General features: G+C 40.3%; 1 protein-coding gene across 2 annotated transcripts; it reads left to right on the forward strand.

Annotated features, from left to right (window-relative positions):
* The first annotated feature begins 661 nt into the window (after positions 1-661).
* LOC119915725 (SAP30 binding protein) lies at positions 662-17,389 on the forward strand. 2 transcript variants are annotated; one of them, XM_038735439.1, is made up of 10 exons: positions 662-811; positions 1,468-1,586; positions 6,025-6,069; positions 8,567-8,606; positions 12,551-12,639; positions 14,279-14,370; positions 14,563-14,675; positions 14,753-14,811; positions 15,370-15,460; positions 16,576-17,389. In XM_038735439.1, exons 1-10 carry the CDS (start codon positions 718-720, stop codon positions 16,755-16,757), a joined length of 924 nt encoding a protein of 307 aa, XP_038591367.1. In that variant the 5' UTR covers positions 662-717; the 3' UTR covers positions 16,758-17,389. The 2 variants fall into 2 exon arrangements, with proteins under 2 accessions (XP_038591367.1, XP_038591368.1); XM_038735440.1 differs by having other exon boundaries at positions 16,579-17,389.
* The last annotated feature ends 287 nt before the right edge of the window (positions 17,390-17,676 follow it).

Consider the following 17,676-nt stretch of genomic DNA (forward strand, 5'->3'; position numbering starts at 1 on the left):
AACCAAAATATGGGAAAATAGGGCCCTGGTTTAAAAATACCAAAATTACAGCTCAACAGGAAGTTGCTTGGGGTATATCTTAGAAGATGCATCACTTGTGTCTTTCAAACATTTATCAAGACTAAAGACTTGAGTTGAAATTAAATTTTAATATTAAATTAGGTATTAAAGACTATGTTATGAGGAAGTGTAAATTTATCTGAAAGTGTAGGCTATGATCCAGTGGGTGTAAAGGTAGAGCTGTAGCTGTGCAGCAGAAGTTGAGGCTGGTTTAGTGTGTGGATGTATGTGATTGTCTTTTAAATTAGATTTATTTTCTGAAATACAACTACAGCATTAGTAGCAGCAACATAATGCTGATGATATAAAAGTACAGATGATATAAAAGTTGAGCATGCTGACAAAGTAATTTGATTATTTAGTGATTTAGAGGAGATCGGAGCTTGGGGGACAGAGCGTTTTCCTTGTAACAGCATGTGGTCTGAAATGGACAACATGGATACTTATATGGTGGTTATCTATTAACAGGTTTACATTGTTTAAAAAAGAATGATGTGTTAAGCTCAACACTTCCCCATGTTTAGCCACAGACGGCTGGCATCACCAAATAAGGGCATTACATAGGACTACATCTCCCAGGGCTGCTGTGGTGCTTGCGCATTAACCTTTCACTGACGTTATTACTCTGCGACGTCCGTTTATGCGACGCATACAGCAATGGCGAGCGGCAAAAAGAGTGTCCTGCTTTCCTCTTTGGCAGATTATGGAGACGATTCAGAGCCTGACTCTGACCCCGAACTAGAAGAGACGGGTATGTCATAACAAATATAATACTTTTGTTCATTCTTAATATATTAGCTAAAAAAACGCTGTCTGTTGCTAAGCGAATCTTGCCCTGGATTTTGATGTGGTAGCTAACGTTAGCTTATAGCTAACGTAACGTTAGCTAGTTTACAGAGAAAGCCCAGGATGTTAAAGACTGTCTAAAGTCTGTAAAATAAACATGACCGTACAACGTTCAGACATATAAAATAATTTCAGCAGAGGGTTGGTGGTTTTATGTTCTTGTTGATCCTGGCACATGATGTATATAGAAACGTGTAGGTCTAAGCAACAGAGGACTTTTGTTATGCTGTAACGTCAATGTGAACTTCTCAGCCCCCAGTCCCACATATAACGTTTGGTTTTATTTTTTAAGTTATTCATTTAGTGCTTTGGCTCTCTTTGTGTGTGTGTGTGTGTGTGTGTGTGTGTGTGTAAAATTGCCAGATTTATGAATGGAGTATGGCTTTGGACGTGTCTTCCTGTAGTCTTCACGCACTGCTAGTAGGACTGACATGCGTTAAAGCTAATGCTGAACCAAGACTTGCATTCCCTAGTATTTCAGTGCTAACTGCCTTTGATGCTGTTCGCCTCTTGTAGTTTTCTGACATCTGTGCCTCTGTGTCTCTTCCCATCTGTCACTAGGGGGTGGTGGTGGTAGCGGAGGAGGCCTGGTGTACAGCTATGGTGATGATGACCTGAACCGAACTGAGGATGTCGAAGAAAAGGGGTCTGGAGATGAAGACAGCAGAGAGAGCAACTCGGTCAGTATTTGAGTTCTGAAATATTCTTCCTTTGTTTCTTGCTGTGAGGAACATGACATTCTCTAGGTTTTATTTCTACTGGCTGTTCAGTTGGATTCCACTGACATTTGGTTGAAAGTGACAGAAAAAGCAGTGCACTGAGTGTGGTGCTAGAGAATATGGTGGAGTCTTCACTGAACTCTGGGGGGGCATTAGGAGGCTGAGAGGATTGCACCAATGCTTGTTTGATTATGGCAGTAGCTGCATTATATTTGATATAAGATGTGTTTTTGTGAAGAGTGTGTAATCACCAAATCTCCATGTCTATGTTTTGTACTGGTGGAGGGTGACGGGTGACTTGTCACATCACCTCCTTTGACACTAAACACTATTAGTACTAGTACTGCAAAGTCTTTAGAAAATGAACCACTTTGGATATTTCAGGATCACTTTTAATGGCCAGTTGTAAAATGCATGTGCACACATACGAGGAATTTGACTCCGGTTTTACATTGCTCTCACTGCACATACAAAGAATAAGCATTAACAATCAGGACAACAAGCTAAATAAAAACACACAAACTACAGCGTACAGTACACACACACAGAGAGCCATAAATTAAACTACATTTGTAGACAGCATGACAATAGTGTAGTGAAGGATAGTGCAACAGATGCTGGAATAAATAAATATGTTTGTGCAGATATTATTATGTACATGAGGTGGGTGGATATGATAGATACAATATATACAATATGAACAGCTACTTAATTGCCACAATGAGAAGTAAAGTAAGAGGTAAATATACAAGTAGACGTTAGAGTCAGAGACACCGGGTTATTTCACAGAAGCAGTTCCTGACACTGTGTGTCTGGAGTTAATTGTTCATCAGAGTGATGGATATTTTGGCCAAGATTAATAGTAATTTGCTGTTACATCTATCCACGGTTGTACTACTATGTATAAAATAGTAATCATGATTGTCTTAGTTTAGTTAAATTCTGTTTTCCCCTTGAATAAAACCTCTACTGTACATTTTTATTGTTATGTGTTGCATAAATTCATTGTGTCCTCTTCAATGTAAATACAGTGGAAACCTATAATAGTGTCGGGGTCAAACTGATCACTATAGGCGGATGATTATAATAACCAGATGTTTGTCTTTTTCTTTATTTCTCATGGAGATAACCATCTAAATCACTTTTTTTATTTATAACCTGAATATAAAGTAATAAAACGGACAGTTTCGCTAGTTACAGAATTTTATTGACTAGTTCACTTCGGTATAATTTGGTGATAGCCTAACTTCACTTGTGCAAATTGGCGCTGGTTTCACTGCATTTCTACATTTTTAACAGCCTCAAAATAAACTATAGGTTATCAATGCCCAACTGGTTGCAGAGTTTGAAAACTAATTATTTGTTAAATATTCTGATGAACACTATAAGTGGACTACTTGATTACTGTAAGCCAATTATTTAAATTATTTAAAAGGAATGATTCTGTCCCATGCTTTCTGATCCATATGAGTAATATGATCAGTGTTTCCATGATAAGTATAAGCCGTTTACACTGTATGACTAAAAACAGACACAACATATAAATACTAATAGTAATACTTCTACAGCATGTGGCTAAATGCAGAATTCAGTTGAACTTGGGAGACAAATTCCTGATCACGCTTAAATGTTTGTCCTTCCACTGAAGTGAAACCACAATTTCAGATATTAAATATATGATCTATGATCCAAATATAAACTAATGGCTCGCCTAGGTATAGTTGTAATTCATTAAAAAAAATTTAATTGGTTGGTCCAAAATGAATCTGCATCTATATTGATAATCGGTTAAAGCTGGTGTACGGGACTTTTACAGATAAACGAACGTCCTTTATATAGGGCTGGGCAATAAAACAATAATAATTATCGCAATCATTTTCCTCAATAACAATATAATAAATGTTCAATATATCGTCAATAAATATTTGGTTTAATTCCTTTGAATCACAAACAAATTAGCACTTAATTTTTCTATAAAAATATTTATCTTGTTGAGGAAAGTGGGACTGAAAAAAGATTTACTAATCATATTTGTTGAAAAAGATTTTATGATAATAGTTTTGAATGTTCTACCTCAGATTTGTGTAGTGATCCACTGTTTGGCATCAAGTGTTTGTCACATTCTGACCATAAAGAAAAGTTTAAACCATATAATTATTATTTTTTTAAATATAATTATTCATTATAATTCTGGTTTCTTCAGTTTATACTCAGGAGCAAAAATCAGCCTTTAAACTTGAAAGAAATAATGATTTGATATATGTCGTGATAATTATCAATATCAAATGATATGAAATGTTTATATCGTGGTAACATTTTTGGCCATATCGCCCAGCCCCACCGTTACATTCAAGCCCTCGCCAAATGAGTTTGCTGATAGCCTATTACCAGGTAAATCTCCCTGTACTCGCAGTATACCGGAGTTTTTAAATATGGTGTATGGCGACAGAGCTGAAGGGGGAGCGACCGTAGCGACAGCAGCAACTCAGTATGGCAAAGCCTATGGGTCATAAGCTCGCGTCGACAGCGTTGTGTAATTACCCTGTCAGAAGGGACAGACAAAAAATTTGCTGCATTATTTGGCTATATTAGTAGTAGTAGTAGTAGTAGTAGTAGTATACTTTATTGTCCTCGAAAGGAAATTTGTTTTGGACTACATGGTTGCTGCATGTACATAGAAATATACAATATACAAGTATAAAAAGTATAAAAAGAGGAAAGACAATTAATTTACAAATTTAAAATTAATAAGATATACTGTTATTCAACATACGTGTAGACACAGGAACAAAAGAATTTTTATACCGGTTTAGTTTGCACAGTGGAACTCTATATCTTCTGCCGGAGGGGAGCAATTCATACTGAGAGTGCAGAAAGTGAGTTTGGTCCCCCACAATTTTCTGCACCTGATTTAAAGTGCTATTCTCAAATAACTGTTGGAGATTCAAAGATTCCTCATTTCCAACTGTTTTAAGTGCTGTCAACACCAGATGTGACAATTTGGATTTTAGCTGTATAGATAGGTTCCCAAACCATACTGTAACACCATACTTAACAATACTTTCTAAAACAGCCTTGAAGAACAGCATCATAATTTTCTTCTTATTATTATTATTAATTTTCTTATCCAAGTAAGTGAGCTGTCTATATAAACACCCAAATACTTGTAAGTCTGCGTTTGGGTGATGTTTTGGTCATGTATGACCACTTGATGATGGTCCCCAATACTTTAAGTCTTGAAAAAAATCATTGTTTCCAGCTCTTAAGTTGAGGATTTTCTGTGTGTTATGTAATTGTACAGTAAACATATTTGGGTTTTGGACTATATATATTTTAAATTTAAGTTATCTTTAACATTGTTGACATCTGCAAAGTACGATATGGCCTCTCTCCATGCCAACTGAATTGATGACTTGCAGAGTGGCTAGAAAAATGGAAACATCTATGTGGCACAATGCAACCGTCTTGCAGTAAAGACCGCCTTTATGTTTATACTTGAAACACCTTACAGTATAATGAATCCAATATAATGGCATAAATAAATAAATACTATAGAGTTCAATCAAGACTCGGTGTCAACAACAATTCAACATTATACATGTCACACAAAGGAAGTACTTATTACAGCACAGTTTACATTACAGTGTCGTGGGGTTTTTAATTTTTCTGGCTACTATATATAGACTGTCAACCTTTACCGGGATGTACAAAGCACATTGAAATACTGTAAAACATTCTTGTTACAGTGTCAGACAGTAATTACATATTCAACTGTTTTAATTAAAGGAGTACTCTAGTGATTTAGTGTTGCACTTTCATTAAGGTGGGTGACCCACAGGAGACGGATCAAAGCAGCAGAGGCTGTGATATCTTGATTTTTAGTCTCCAATATAGGTCACGCTCTAGAAACACTGAATCCTCCATTTCCCACAATGCAACTCACCAGTGTCTTTTATTAGGCCGTCCAGTCTCCTAAATGCCCACTTCTTTCGAGCCCAAGTCTCAAGTCTAAGCCAAAATGACCCTGATGACATCATGGGGGTTATTTTTTTCAGACTTGAGACACCACAGAAGACATTATACAGACTGAGATGTACTCCTCCTCATAAGGAAACTGACTTTCACATGTAAACATTTGTGGAGTCCAAACAGATATCTGTGCCTGTTGTGAAAGGCTTTTAAGGCATCAAAACACATTTCCCAAAATGTTTTAAATGTTCCTTTAACAAAAAGACTTTGCAGTACTAGAACTAGTATAAAAAAGGTGGAACAGTTCTCCGTTGCTGGTTGCTGGTTGCTGGTTGCCATCTGGTCTACACTGCTGCTTGGTCCCCCCTTCTTGGTCTAATCTCCCTTTGATCCTTACGGTGTTAACCTTCTGCATTTTTGTTTTTTTTAGGAAATGGACGAATCTGACGAGGGGAGGGACGCGGATGATGTTGAGGTATTTGAACGCCCACCTGGTGTGGGATGGATTGGATTTGGAAAAGGATGAAGTTTATTTCATTTGTTTTGTGACTAACCAAAAAGAAAGGCGCTTGCACTTACAAAGCTGTCACCACATGTTATGAAGCGGCATGTTCACTAGATGGTGCTGTGGGTTTCTGTATTAATGTTCAGATGACAAATGAGACGCTTGCTGTAGGTGAGACCGGGCCAGTGACTTGTACGGGAGTGGTGCACCTTAATGTGAGTGTTCAACCAACAGTGTTCTTTGTCAGAGCACGCTGCTTGGACCTGCACACCACACTAACCCCCCCCTGTGTGTGTGTGTGTGTGTGTGTTAAAGCTATGTGAGCTGGACAGCATGCCAGCTTCCTGCTGTGCTGTTTGGTACAGGTCATTGAGGTGAGAGTGAGTCACAAACCTAACAAGCAGAAACAGTACAAATCAGAGGATGTCTGCTCTGTCTGAGGCTTTGATTGATCATAATCTGATAAGATTATGCTGATGTTTTGTTTCATCAGTATGCCATGTCATGAAGCGGCGATAACAGCGTTGGCAATGTAAGGATTTTGTGATATGGTAATTGTAACACTGCGTCTTGATGTGATTTCCCAAGAACACATGTATGGATAGGAGGAGCATTATTCCCAAGGCTCACTTGTAAGACAATATTCAATAATTATTATGTTGACTGTGTATTTATTCAGCCCTCGGGCGTCTGCTGATGTGTCGTATGTATGCATCCTGTAGCAGCAAAGGACTGATGTTCAGCCTTGTGCTGACTGTTCAGATTTATTAGTTGACAGAACTACAGAGGATGTTTACATTAGCTCTCACTCTGTTCTCCCACTTTATTAGTATTCCTTACAGTTACCTTATCTACTGACTGTGAGTGGCAGCGGCTAGGTGGTATTTTGATACAGTTGTGGCTAACTGGAGATAAGAAGGTCACCGCACAATGCTTGGGCATTTTTCAACTGAAGCAATTGAATACTCAGGAAACCTTTTGAAATATTGCTATAGCAATTTGCCAGGTCACATTAGGAAAGACCTACTATAATGCTAGCTTTATGTTAAAAACTCTCTGAATCTAAAAGAAAACCCTGATGACTGATCATCAGGCCATGAGAAAGCTCCCTCCAGAGCCACAGAAGACATTATATGACAGGGTGAGTAGCCTAGTTCTCCTCAAAACTAGTAAACTGAACTTGATGCGTGAAATCAGGGGAATGCCCCTTTAATTAGGTAACAAAGTTGTTTTCTTATGGTCGTCAGATCACCCAATCTGTCGCACAAAGGAGATTTTCTCAGTATGAAAATGTACTCGAAATACTAATAGAGAATAAAGATAGGAACAGCTGTCCAATCAGAGGCAATCTAATACAGCGGCCCTGTCCACTGTTGTCAAAAAATAAATGAGTCGGAAACAATTTGTTGTATCTTTCCATGTGTACTTGGTTAAAGGGTAGCAAGGCCATGTCTCTCTGGTGTTTATACAAGGCAGATGTCTAGATGACGTGTAGTATGTGCGGCGCCTAAAATTATAAGTTAAAAAATAAATTATTCCCTTAATTAGAAGTGTTATTTTCATAGTGTGTCATTTAACACAGTTATCCCCAGTTATCATCTTTGTGTTTTTGGTAAAGGCCGCTTGTATTTAGAACTGGGCAGCTGAATTTAAATTCTTTATTCAGGAAAAGCCTTGGAAGACACTGACTCATACCAGCTCCAGTGCTGCAGTTTTATAGCGTAATGTGACCTCTGACCTTCCTGTGAAGGGCAGCCAAAGAAAGAAGCTTCAGATGTGGATCAGTGAACTGAAGACTACTTTATTGGTCCTGTCTCAAACAGCAGGTGCCATTTATTTAGTTTTTTGGTTTGGATGCCTGCCAGTGGGCTCTGCTGTGCTTCCATGTCTTTCTGTCCTCCTCCTCCTTGTGATTTGGCCAACTTCAGGACAATTCCTTGATTTGCCCGTGCAGTTGCTAGGTGACGTTGTGATGCCCGTGAATAACAGCACTGTTTCTTTGTGCTGAACCTGTGTTATGCCCACAGTGCTGGCACAACAGGCGGCATATTTTAGAGGCTGTACGAGACTCCTCCTGCTGCCGAGCTCAGGCATCTACTGGAAACTGCTTGGATTAACTTTTCTGGTTCCTGTTACTTCTTAGAAAATTTTATCCTGACTGCTTCTGTTCTGTGCAGTCTGTTGCATTGGCATCTGTGATTTGTAGGTACAAGTACAAATGGAATGAGCTTTTGTTTCCAGCTCCACATAGTACACCAGAACTGCCAGTTCCTTTCTTCAACCCACTTGTAATCCACTGTAATTAACTCTATCTGAGCTGGAAACATAGTTTAATAATCACTAGCACTGTAGGGCTGATGATTAGATTCTCCTGTCCAAAGGAGAACTAAATATACCATGTCTCTCTCTGTTTCTCCCTTCCTCCCCTCTCTTCCCTCTTCTTCTTTTTATAATTTTGTTTTTACAGATCTCAGAAGTAGAAAGAAAGGACCCCAATGAGCTTGTTGGTGAGTACACATATACACGTATAGGAATTATATTCTTCCTGAAAATACTCAAAAAACATCACATGATAAATAATAATCCTGGGCCATGTATAGGTGTACTGATTTAAAAAAAAAAACATAACTTGGAATAGTCCCCAATGTTCTATTTACTCTTGTTTAAGTGACGTTGTACAGAGCCCAGCTGTTTTTTAGTCTTTAAACAAAGAAAGAAAGCAATTATATATTTGTGACCCGTCTTTAGTACGAACCAATAGGTTTAGATCTTTGATGACAGTAAGAACAAAATAGGATGGTGTCGCTTCTGGACGTGGATGTATGTATAATAAAACAAATATATAGTAGGATACAGTGTAAGAATCAGCCTTATCATTGTGTCTGTTGGGTGTTGGTGCCATAAATGCATGAATCACTAGACCCAGGTGAGTTATAAAAGTGTCTTTGTCCACGGACTGACAGATGGGTTATGAAGTTCAAACCCTTGCAGTGGTCAGTGAGTAATGGCTGACCTGTACAGGTGTGTAAGTAAGCATCAGATCAGACAGGATATGAGTAACACAGGAAGCAGTGTTTTTAGACTGTAGACCTTTGGTACTCATGATTCCCTCGCTGCTGTTTGTTTATGCAGATGATGGCACAGATTATGCAGTGCAGCACTCCTCCTCATCCATCATTTGGCTGCAAAATAACAGCACAAGATGATACATATAATAATGTGTTGCAATGAGGGTGTAGGACTGATTATAATAATTAAAACAATATGATTGCTTAATGATACTCGCAGAGAAATTATTTTATTTTGAAAGGAATGTTTCCAATGATTCCAAGTGGAAGATGATTTATTCAGCGGATTTGTTTTAAAGCTGAATGAAAGTCAAATTTCTCATGCCTTTTTGCATCCATGCATGCTGTCATTGTGTTGTAAAAGTGTACTAAATTGAGAAGCCTTCCTTTGGACTCCCTCCAACACGCTCCATGGGAGAGAAAGCAGTAGCTGAGTGGACTTAGTGGCTTCTGCCCACAGATTTGCTCCCACCATCATCACCGCTTCCACTCGTCTGATTTGTTGCAGCCATAAAAAGAAGTCTCAAAGGAATGGTAAATACGCTAGAGCAATTTTTACTTTCCCAAACAGCCGCCATCGCTATCAGTGCACTGTAGTGGCAGTGTGACTCATAACCTGGGCCTGGACACTGGACTTTACTGCAGCGAGCTTGGCTCCTCTGTCTTGTCTGTCAGTAAATGTCACAGTGGGTCTGCCAAAAGGCGTCGTGTCAGCAGGCTGAAGACAGCTCTTTGTCTGTTCACAGAAGGGGCAGACATTGTCCGTGTGTCTAAAAAGAGCCTCAGGGCACAGATTGTGACTTTCTGTCTGTTTTTCTGGAGGACAGAGGGTAACTCTGATGCTGAATATAATCTTTTCTCTGTCTGTTGATTGCCCTGTCTCTCCATGTGCTTCCTGACAGTGCTGGTGTTACATGAGAATATTCATCCTAAACTGAGCTGAATTATGAACAGGGATATTTATTATACAGGGTGTGATTTATTCACACTTCGTCTGCGACTGTGGAGACTACAGAGTTTATTTTGGTGTTTAAATCTTTTATTTATTTATTTTTTTTGTCCAACAACTACAAAGTCATCAACTAAATCCCCCATTGTCTAGAGTGGATTAGCAGGCTTCCACAGTGCTAAACCCCTGTTGCAGCTACAGTGTGTGATTGTCTGTGTCAGTGTGTGCATGTGTGTCTGTGAGAGAGTTAAATGACTCATCCCACTCGCCATGTCAGGTTTCATATTGTTGGTGGTATACAAACTAGGTACATGCATGGAACCATTTATCTTCATGTAATTGTATATCTGCTCACTTTTTGCTGTCAAAAAATGTGTGTGAACCTGCACACATACGCTTAGCTTTACTTATGTCTGGCCAACAAGGGCACCGCCCTGTCCCTCCTTTCCCCCAGTGGGGGAGGTGAGCTGTAGCCATATCAGTGATGAAGCAAATGGAGGGGGAGGTACTGAACTGGTCTGAACTTTCCAGGATCTGTAGTCCCTCATGATCAGCAGACCAAGGAAAATGGCAAAGATACCAAAGGAAGGCACTGCTGGGAAGAATGTGCCAATATACGACGGCATCCTGCACAAACAAACACAAACACTCCAAAGTTCAGTTCTGGGACAGTCACACAGACAGGGATTGCTTTAGCATGGTCCAGCAATATTCACGACAACAAATATATATCATAGCTAGCATAGAGAGATGGCAGTAGAGCTACTGAACTAACTAAAGCAACACTTTTTCAATAATTAACTTATGTTTGCTACCAAATCCTTTTTACATCATGTTTCTTAAACACAAGCAGTGAGAGAAGAACTTTTCCCCACCTGAAATCAGTCTAAATTTGGATTTTAATCAGGAACTACCTGATCCAAGAATAAGTCAACAAGAACGCAGAGTTGTCCAGACATTTGTTGACAGCCTTGAGTGCTTGACTGTTTTCAGTACTTCATGCTGCAGACACATTTTGGTCAGTAGCAAAAAACTGTAAATTAGACTGTTAAACAGCTTGGAAACATTGGATAATATAGATGGAACATATTGCTGTATATGTGGCCCGACAAGAAACAAGGTAGTGCACGATAGAAAATACCAAAGCTATGTTTGAGGCACTTGCATGTGATAGCATGCTAGTATGCTAAGATGTGTAACACCGTAAACATTACCGTCTAAACATCAGCATGGTAGAACTGTCATTATGAGCATGTTAGCTTTTAGCTCAAAGAACTGCTTCCAGCTGTAAATTGTCCAGCTCTGTACATCATGGGGTGTTTTATGTAAAATGTTATTAAAAAATTGGCTAAAATACCAAACTTTTACTTATACCGTGTCTGCCTGCGATGGACTGGCGACCTGTCCAGGGTGTACCCCGCCTTTTGCCCGATGCCAGCTGGGATTGGCTCCAGCCCCCCGCGACCCTGTACGCAGGATAAACGGTTGACGATGGATGGACATCACTGTCTGTCATAAAAATCAGTTACTGGTCAGGCTATAGAATATAAAATTTTGATACCCATGCTAAGTTTGGGGTTTATTGAAAGAAATTGTGAGGAAAAATTGGAAATCGTAATTTCAGGTGATGGCGTCGTTAGAGGTTTCACGAAAACACTAAAAACATGGAAATCTCCTGGATACATCGCCTCACAGATTGCTGATACTCGACAGCTTAAGAGTATGTGACTGTGGAATTTCCCTCTTATACTTTGTAAGTTGCTTGGCAAGGCAAAGGCCAAATGAAGAGACCGTACTTCAGAAAGTGATCTTCTCATGTCCTGTCAAGTCAGTGATCTGCAGAACGTCAGCGGGCATAAGCTCCTGCATATACTGCACACAGCTTGCAGCACTTATTCAGAGTGTGATTGATAGCGCTGAATGACGGTAAAGAGTCTCTGTCTAAAGACTATCTGTCTGATTTGGATATAGAGTGACACTGAAGAATGCCTGCAGTTAGAGAAAGCAGAGAGAGACAAGTTGAGCAGGGAGAACAAAACAAGGTACAGGTCCAAAGTGAGCCAAGGCGATGGGAGAGGAGCCTCCCTTCTCCTTGCAAGCCCCAACAACAGCCACTCCCTGCCCGGGACATGCACTCCTCATACCACACTGCTCTATAAAACTGCTGCCATACGTATGGGACTACAGCGTTCAGCTGGATGCTCAGGAATTCACCAGCATTGTTTGCTTAACACACAGTTTTTTTCAGTGTGCCTATCCATATCCCACCATCCTTCTCCTTTGTCATTTTAATTCAAACATTAAAACTGATTTTGGTTAAGCCTTAGCTTATCCTTCAACGGCGTGTAATGACGTGCAAGCCAGGGCAGAGAGGGAAAGCAGCTGGAGTGACAACATATAAGGGCTTACGTTTATGTTTCTGTCTTCTTGCCAGCTCTCTTCTCAGAGAAGGTGAGGAACATGTCACCTGATGATATCAGGGTCCCCCCCGCGCCCCCTGGACGCTGCTCGAGCCAACTACAGGTAGACACACCTCCTCTGTTATGCCTTTTACTTTCACCGCAAAGCTTTTTCTTGTAGCACACTATTTCTTTAAACTGCTCTCGTCTCCTGCAAGCAGTTTTTATATCGCCACCAAGGCCACAAATATGTCTGCTAATCATACCAGAGGAGAGGGGGTGTGGGTATAGCTGGGCTTGTGGGTTTTAGGATGTCTGTAGGCTTGTTTTACGTGCTGGAAAAACACTTTCCAGGTAATAAATGTATCCTACTAAAAGATGAAGACTGGCTCCTAAAGGAAGATGTTGGTTTCATAAGCAGACACACAGGCTGCACTCGTGCCTCGGGCATACATACAAGGTTTAGAATTAGGAGTTCATAATCAAGAGTTCAAGTTTGGAGTGTTCTGGGATAAAAGCTACCCCATCCAGAGACATTTTGGTGTTTATGCAGTCAAAACAACCTGTTCCCCACGCCAAGGGAATAATTTAAGAGTTTCACTCGTTCCCTCTGGGGTTAGAGAATTCTGGTGGCTACATAAATTCTGAGACTTAGCCCTGTAATTAAACCAGCACACAGTGTCATCTTGTATCAATTTAGCATCACCAGCAGCACTGCTCTCTCTCTGCCTCGCTGCTGTGCATTCGGTGAGTCTAACTCAGGTCTAACTGCAATAATGTTTGCACTGCGAGGTGCCAAGGCAGGTCAGGACACACAGCTGACTTAGTAAGCGAACAGCTCAGCCATATCCCCACTGGGCTGACACTCCCCCGCCTATCAGAGGAACACCTTATGATTCACCTTCACCAGAACAGCCTGGATATCCCTGCCCTAAGGCCATGGAGAAGCAGAGACACATATATGCTTAGAATAGGTTTCTTACTTTTTTTCCCCTTTTTTTCTTTGCTGTCATTTCACCATTAGCTGGAATGTAACCACTCAACAGTTTCCCCTCCCAAATAAAATGCCTTGTGCGATCTTGTCCCGACCTTGAGATTAGAACATCTAATTGACTGACAGAATCCATGAGCTCAAGATTTAAGTGAACCTCACGCTTAGAAACATATAGAAAAACAACAGTATCATCCGTCTGTTCAAACACCTTTGTGTTTCTGTTTACCTGACAGACGTCAAGTTACCATGTATGATAATAATATAACAGCGCAGCACAAACCTCCATAGGAAGGGAGGTATAGGTGGATGGTTGGGACAACAAAGTGTGTGACTTTGGCATTTGTAGTGGTTTAAGAGAGCTGACAAAACAATGTCAGATCAGAAAAGTCGAGTTGGGTCATTTTAAAATGCAAAGGACTAAGCTAGCTCACTTTTAGCAGCATTCCCTTCTTCTGTCTTGTTCCATGTCAGCCCTCATTCGTCCCTGTGGATGCCCTGTCTACATCTGCCAGCTCCATGTGGCTCAGTTGAACCTGGTCGTCAAATATTTCCCAAATGCATCAGAAACCCTTATACACAGTAGCTCCATTCATGCTGAACCCTTAGCTTGAGCAGAGCCGATCACATATACAGGTTTTGGTGTTATTTGGTGATTTCACGGTGTGTCCTGCCAAACGAGCCCAGAGTGTGGAGTATGCCGAGTCACAGCAGGGGTGCACGACTTGCTGTCTGCTCACGCTCCGCTTTGATTTGTTTTGTTTTGTAACAGGACAAGATCCACAAGCTGTATGAGAGGAAGCTCCATGGAGATTTTGACACAAACAGCCACATCCAGAAAAAGAAAGAATTTAGAAACCCAAGGTATGCAGCTCAGCTGAAGAACACACCCAAACCAACAAACACACACACTAAACAGCTGTTTACGCATAATACTAGATGCATTTTCTTGTACTAACACTTAGAAGCTCATTTATATTCACCAAAATAAAAACAAAACATAGTACCAAATGTTTCTAAGTGTTTTTATAAGGCATTTCTTTTATTTTCTTTCAGCATTTACGAGAAGCTCATTCAGTTCTGCAGTATAGATGAACTGGGAACTAACTACCCAAAAGATATGTTTGATCCTCATGGCTGGTCAGAGGACTCTTACTATGAAGGTTTAGGTAAGCCAGTTTACGTCTTCTCCACAGCACCTTTGTGATTAGAACTCAACACTCATGCCTGCCTCTTATCCTTCCAGCCAAAGCCCAGAAAGTGGAGATGGACAAGTTGGAGAAAGCCAAGAAGGAGCGGACCAAGGTGAGTCTAACAACAAAAAAGCAGAATTATTCAGCCGCCTGCCTGCGTCAGAGGCAAGTCTCCACCAGCTGCAGTTAATTTCTACTTTACGTCCATCATCAGAGACACGTAGAAATCAACACTGCCAAGTTCAGCTCTTGTAACTGAAGCTCGGGCCCAGCCAAGTGCCGCATTACAGCTCTGCCGTGCCCGTTTGTGTTTTTCACCACCTTCAGCAGTCTTTTGCTTAAAAACACCTGTGTGTCCTCAGCTATTTTTTCTTTTGCTATTTACCCCCTAAATGACAATTCTGAGGTGATACATACTGTTATAATCAGCAGCAGAAGCTCATTCCAGCAGCTGCACCTCCAGTTAGAAACCGGACTTGACAGCGGTATGCAGGCTACATCAGAGGTGTATGATTTTGATGTGAGAGTGAAACCAGAGAAAGTGGAATGAGTCATTTTCTCCCCCTCACTCAACACATTCTGTATAGATTGTGGTTGTTGGTTGAAAACAGTTGCACATCAAACAGTTTCAGGAATAAATCGATGTTTTAATATTCTGTGTGTTTCACAGATTGAGTTTGTCACAGGAACTAAGAAGGGGTCCAACCCCTCCAGCACATCAGCCCCCACCACCAGTAACAGCACCACAACCACCGCCACAGGTAAACATCCGCCGCCGCAGCAGGCCACAGCTCAAGCTCCTGTCAGAAGTGCACCTTACTACGTGATAGACATTAGAGTGTTTTTACATGGCTGGTTTATGTTTGAATGCTCCCCCGTTGCATGTAAAAAGCCACAACGGTGCCGTTGCTTGTAACCTTCACTTCTAGCACAAGTCTGAATTGAGTGTTGTCACATTAATGTTAAGGCTACGGCAGCACAAGGCGAAATAAACAGAAGATTAAATAGGCGTCATCTTCCTCCTTCTTGTAATACATTTTAATTCAATAGATGATAATAATCAGTTTAAAAAATATGTAAAACAAGCAGATATTATGTAGAAGAGATACTTCTCATGTCAGGTCATCTTAATAAAAGGGTGCTTTCATTCATGTTTTTTTCGCTCGTAGTGCAGTGCGAAAGAATAAAAAACAAAAAACTTTCAGCTTTCATTCATGTTATCTGCTTACAGACTAAATATCCAGCAGGACACCTGCTCAGTAACTTTTATACAGGCTATGAAATGGGCAGCATCATTTTTCAATAATTATTTATTTTAATTATTTTATTTATTATTTATTAACTACTGATAAAGAACACAACAAAATATGAATTTAAAATGTGTATGAAATGTATTTATTCCGTAATAAATGTTTGTCGGTGTCAAAATCAGCACTTTGTTTAATGCTTTTGGTGTCTAAATATTTTGGCGTGTGATTACTGTAAGCCCCACAGCTGAGAAAGTGGGCGTTTGTGCTGTGCAACGGTGAAATGAGGAAGAATATGCACAAGCACCTCCTCCTGCTGATTTTTAATGATTATTGTGAATGCTCTAAATAATGAATGTGATGTGTTTGTGGTCACAGTTTGGTTTTAACAGCTAGCGCCTCTGCGTTGTCCAATAAGTTGCAGCCACTGTATTTTTTTATGCGTTCTGAGACTTTTCGTCTCTCTAATCATGCACGTGCACAATAAAAACATCGCTGCTAATGGTCAAAACTCCACTGCGTTACATTTACTGAAGTAATGTTTCCTCAGCATAGTGCAGGCCTGCCCGTGCAGCTGGTGATGTTCGTCCTGAACTCCCATCACTCACTCCTGTGTTTCCTCTCCTCAGCAGAAGCCCAGAAGAGGAAAAGCAAATGGGACTCTGCAATCCCCGTGACCCTGGCCCAGCCCACCATCATCACTACCACCGCGACACTGCCCGCTGTCGTGTCCGTGACAACTACTGCTAGCGGCACCAAGACCACGGTCATCTCTGCAGTGGGCACCATCCTTAAGAAGGCAAAACAGTGAACACACAGAATGGGCAGGAACATGGTTTGACAAAAGAGTGGGCGAAACAATGACCAACAAAGCTGGTGGAAGAATTTTCCTGTGCTCTTTATGTAAGTGAAAACTCGCAGACAGAGGACAAATGAACCGGTGGAAACATTTTTAGAACCAACCTACCAATGCCCTCGGCTACACATGGACTAATCTAAAGACTTAACTGCCTTCTATCTCTGGGATTGTATCTGCATTATTGCATCATAAAGTCAAATTCGCAGATTGGTGAAAATACTATAGATCCTCTGAAAATCTGAAAGTGTGGTACATGCAGATCTCATGCTGATAAAACACGTCTGTTTTTTTTAAATGTTTGCGATAGTTGTCAGTTTAAAACAAGAGAACAAGTGTACGACAATGGCTGAATAAGAAAAAGCGCCCCAAATAGTTAAAGATATCTGAAATGATTTTATTTTACTATCCATAGTACTGGTGTAGTATTTTCATGCCTCTTGTAGCAGGTATGTGTAATAGCCCGACCTGCGCATCATTTTTTTTTTTCTTCATTGGCACATTAACATCTTTACGGTAAGTTTTTTTACGCTTGTACATATGTATTGACGATGAGGTGAATAAATGAATCAGATGTTGCCTTTTCAGTTGGATTATTGTCTGTTTTTGTCATTTCCACAAACTATTTGTGACCACCACAATGCTGAAAGTGAAGGCTGCTTCTGTGCATGGAATCAGAAACGGGCATCCAGTGTAATATTTAGTCCATATGAGGACAGAATAGCTTCTATTGTTTCACTGTTTTAACAGAGTTTTACATCTTTCTGTTTTACTGTGGAAATGAAAGGACACTCCTCTGTTAACGGGAACAAGCTCTATTGACAGCAGGCATTGGCCTGAATCTTGACTGAAGAATCTTTTTGGCTCTCCTGCT

Source organism: Micropterus salmoides, unplaced genomic scaffold (assembly GCF_014851395.1).
Source record: "Micropterus salmoides isolate LMB-PRFRI ecotype aquatic unplaced genomic scaffold, ASM1485139v1 Ms_hic_scaffold_21, whole genome shotgun sequence".
Classification (NCBI taxonomy): Eukaryota; Metazoa; Chordata; class Actinopteri; order Centrarchiformes; family Centrarchidae; genus Micropterus; species Micropterus salmoides.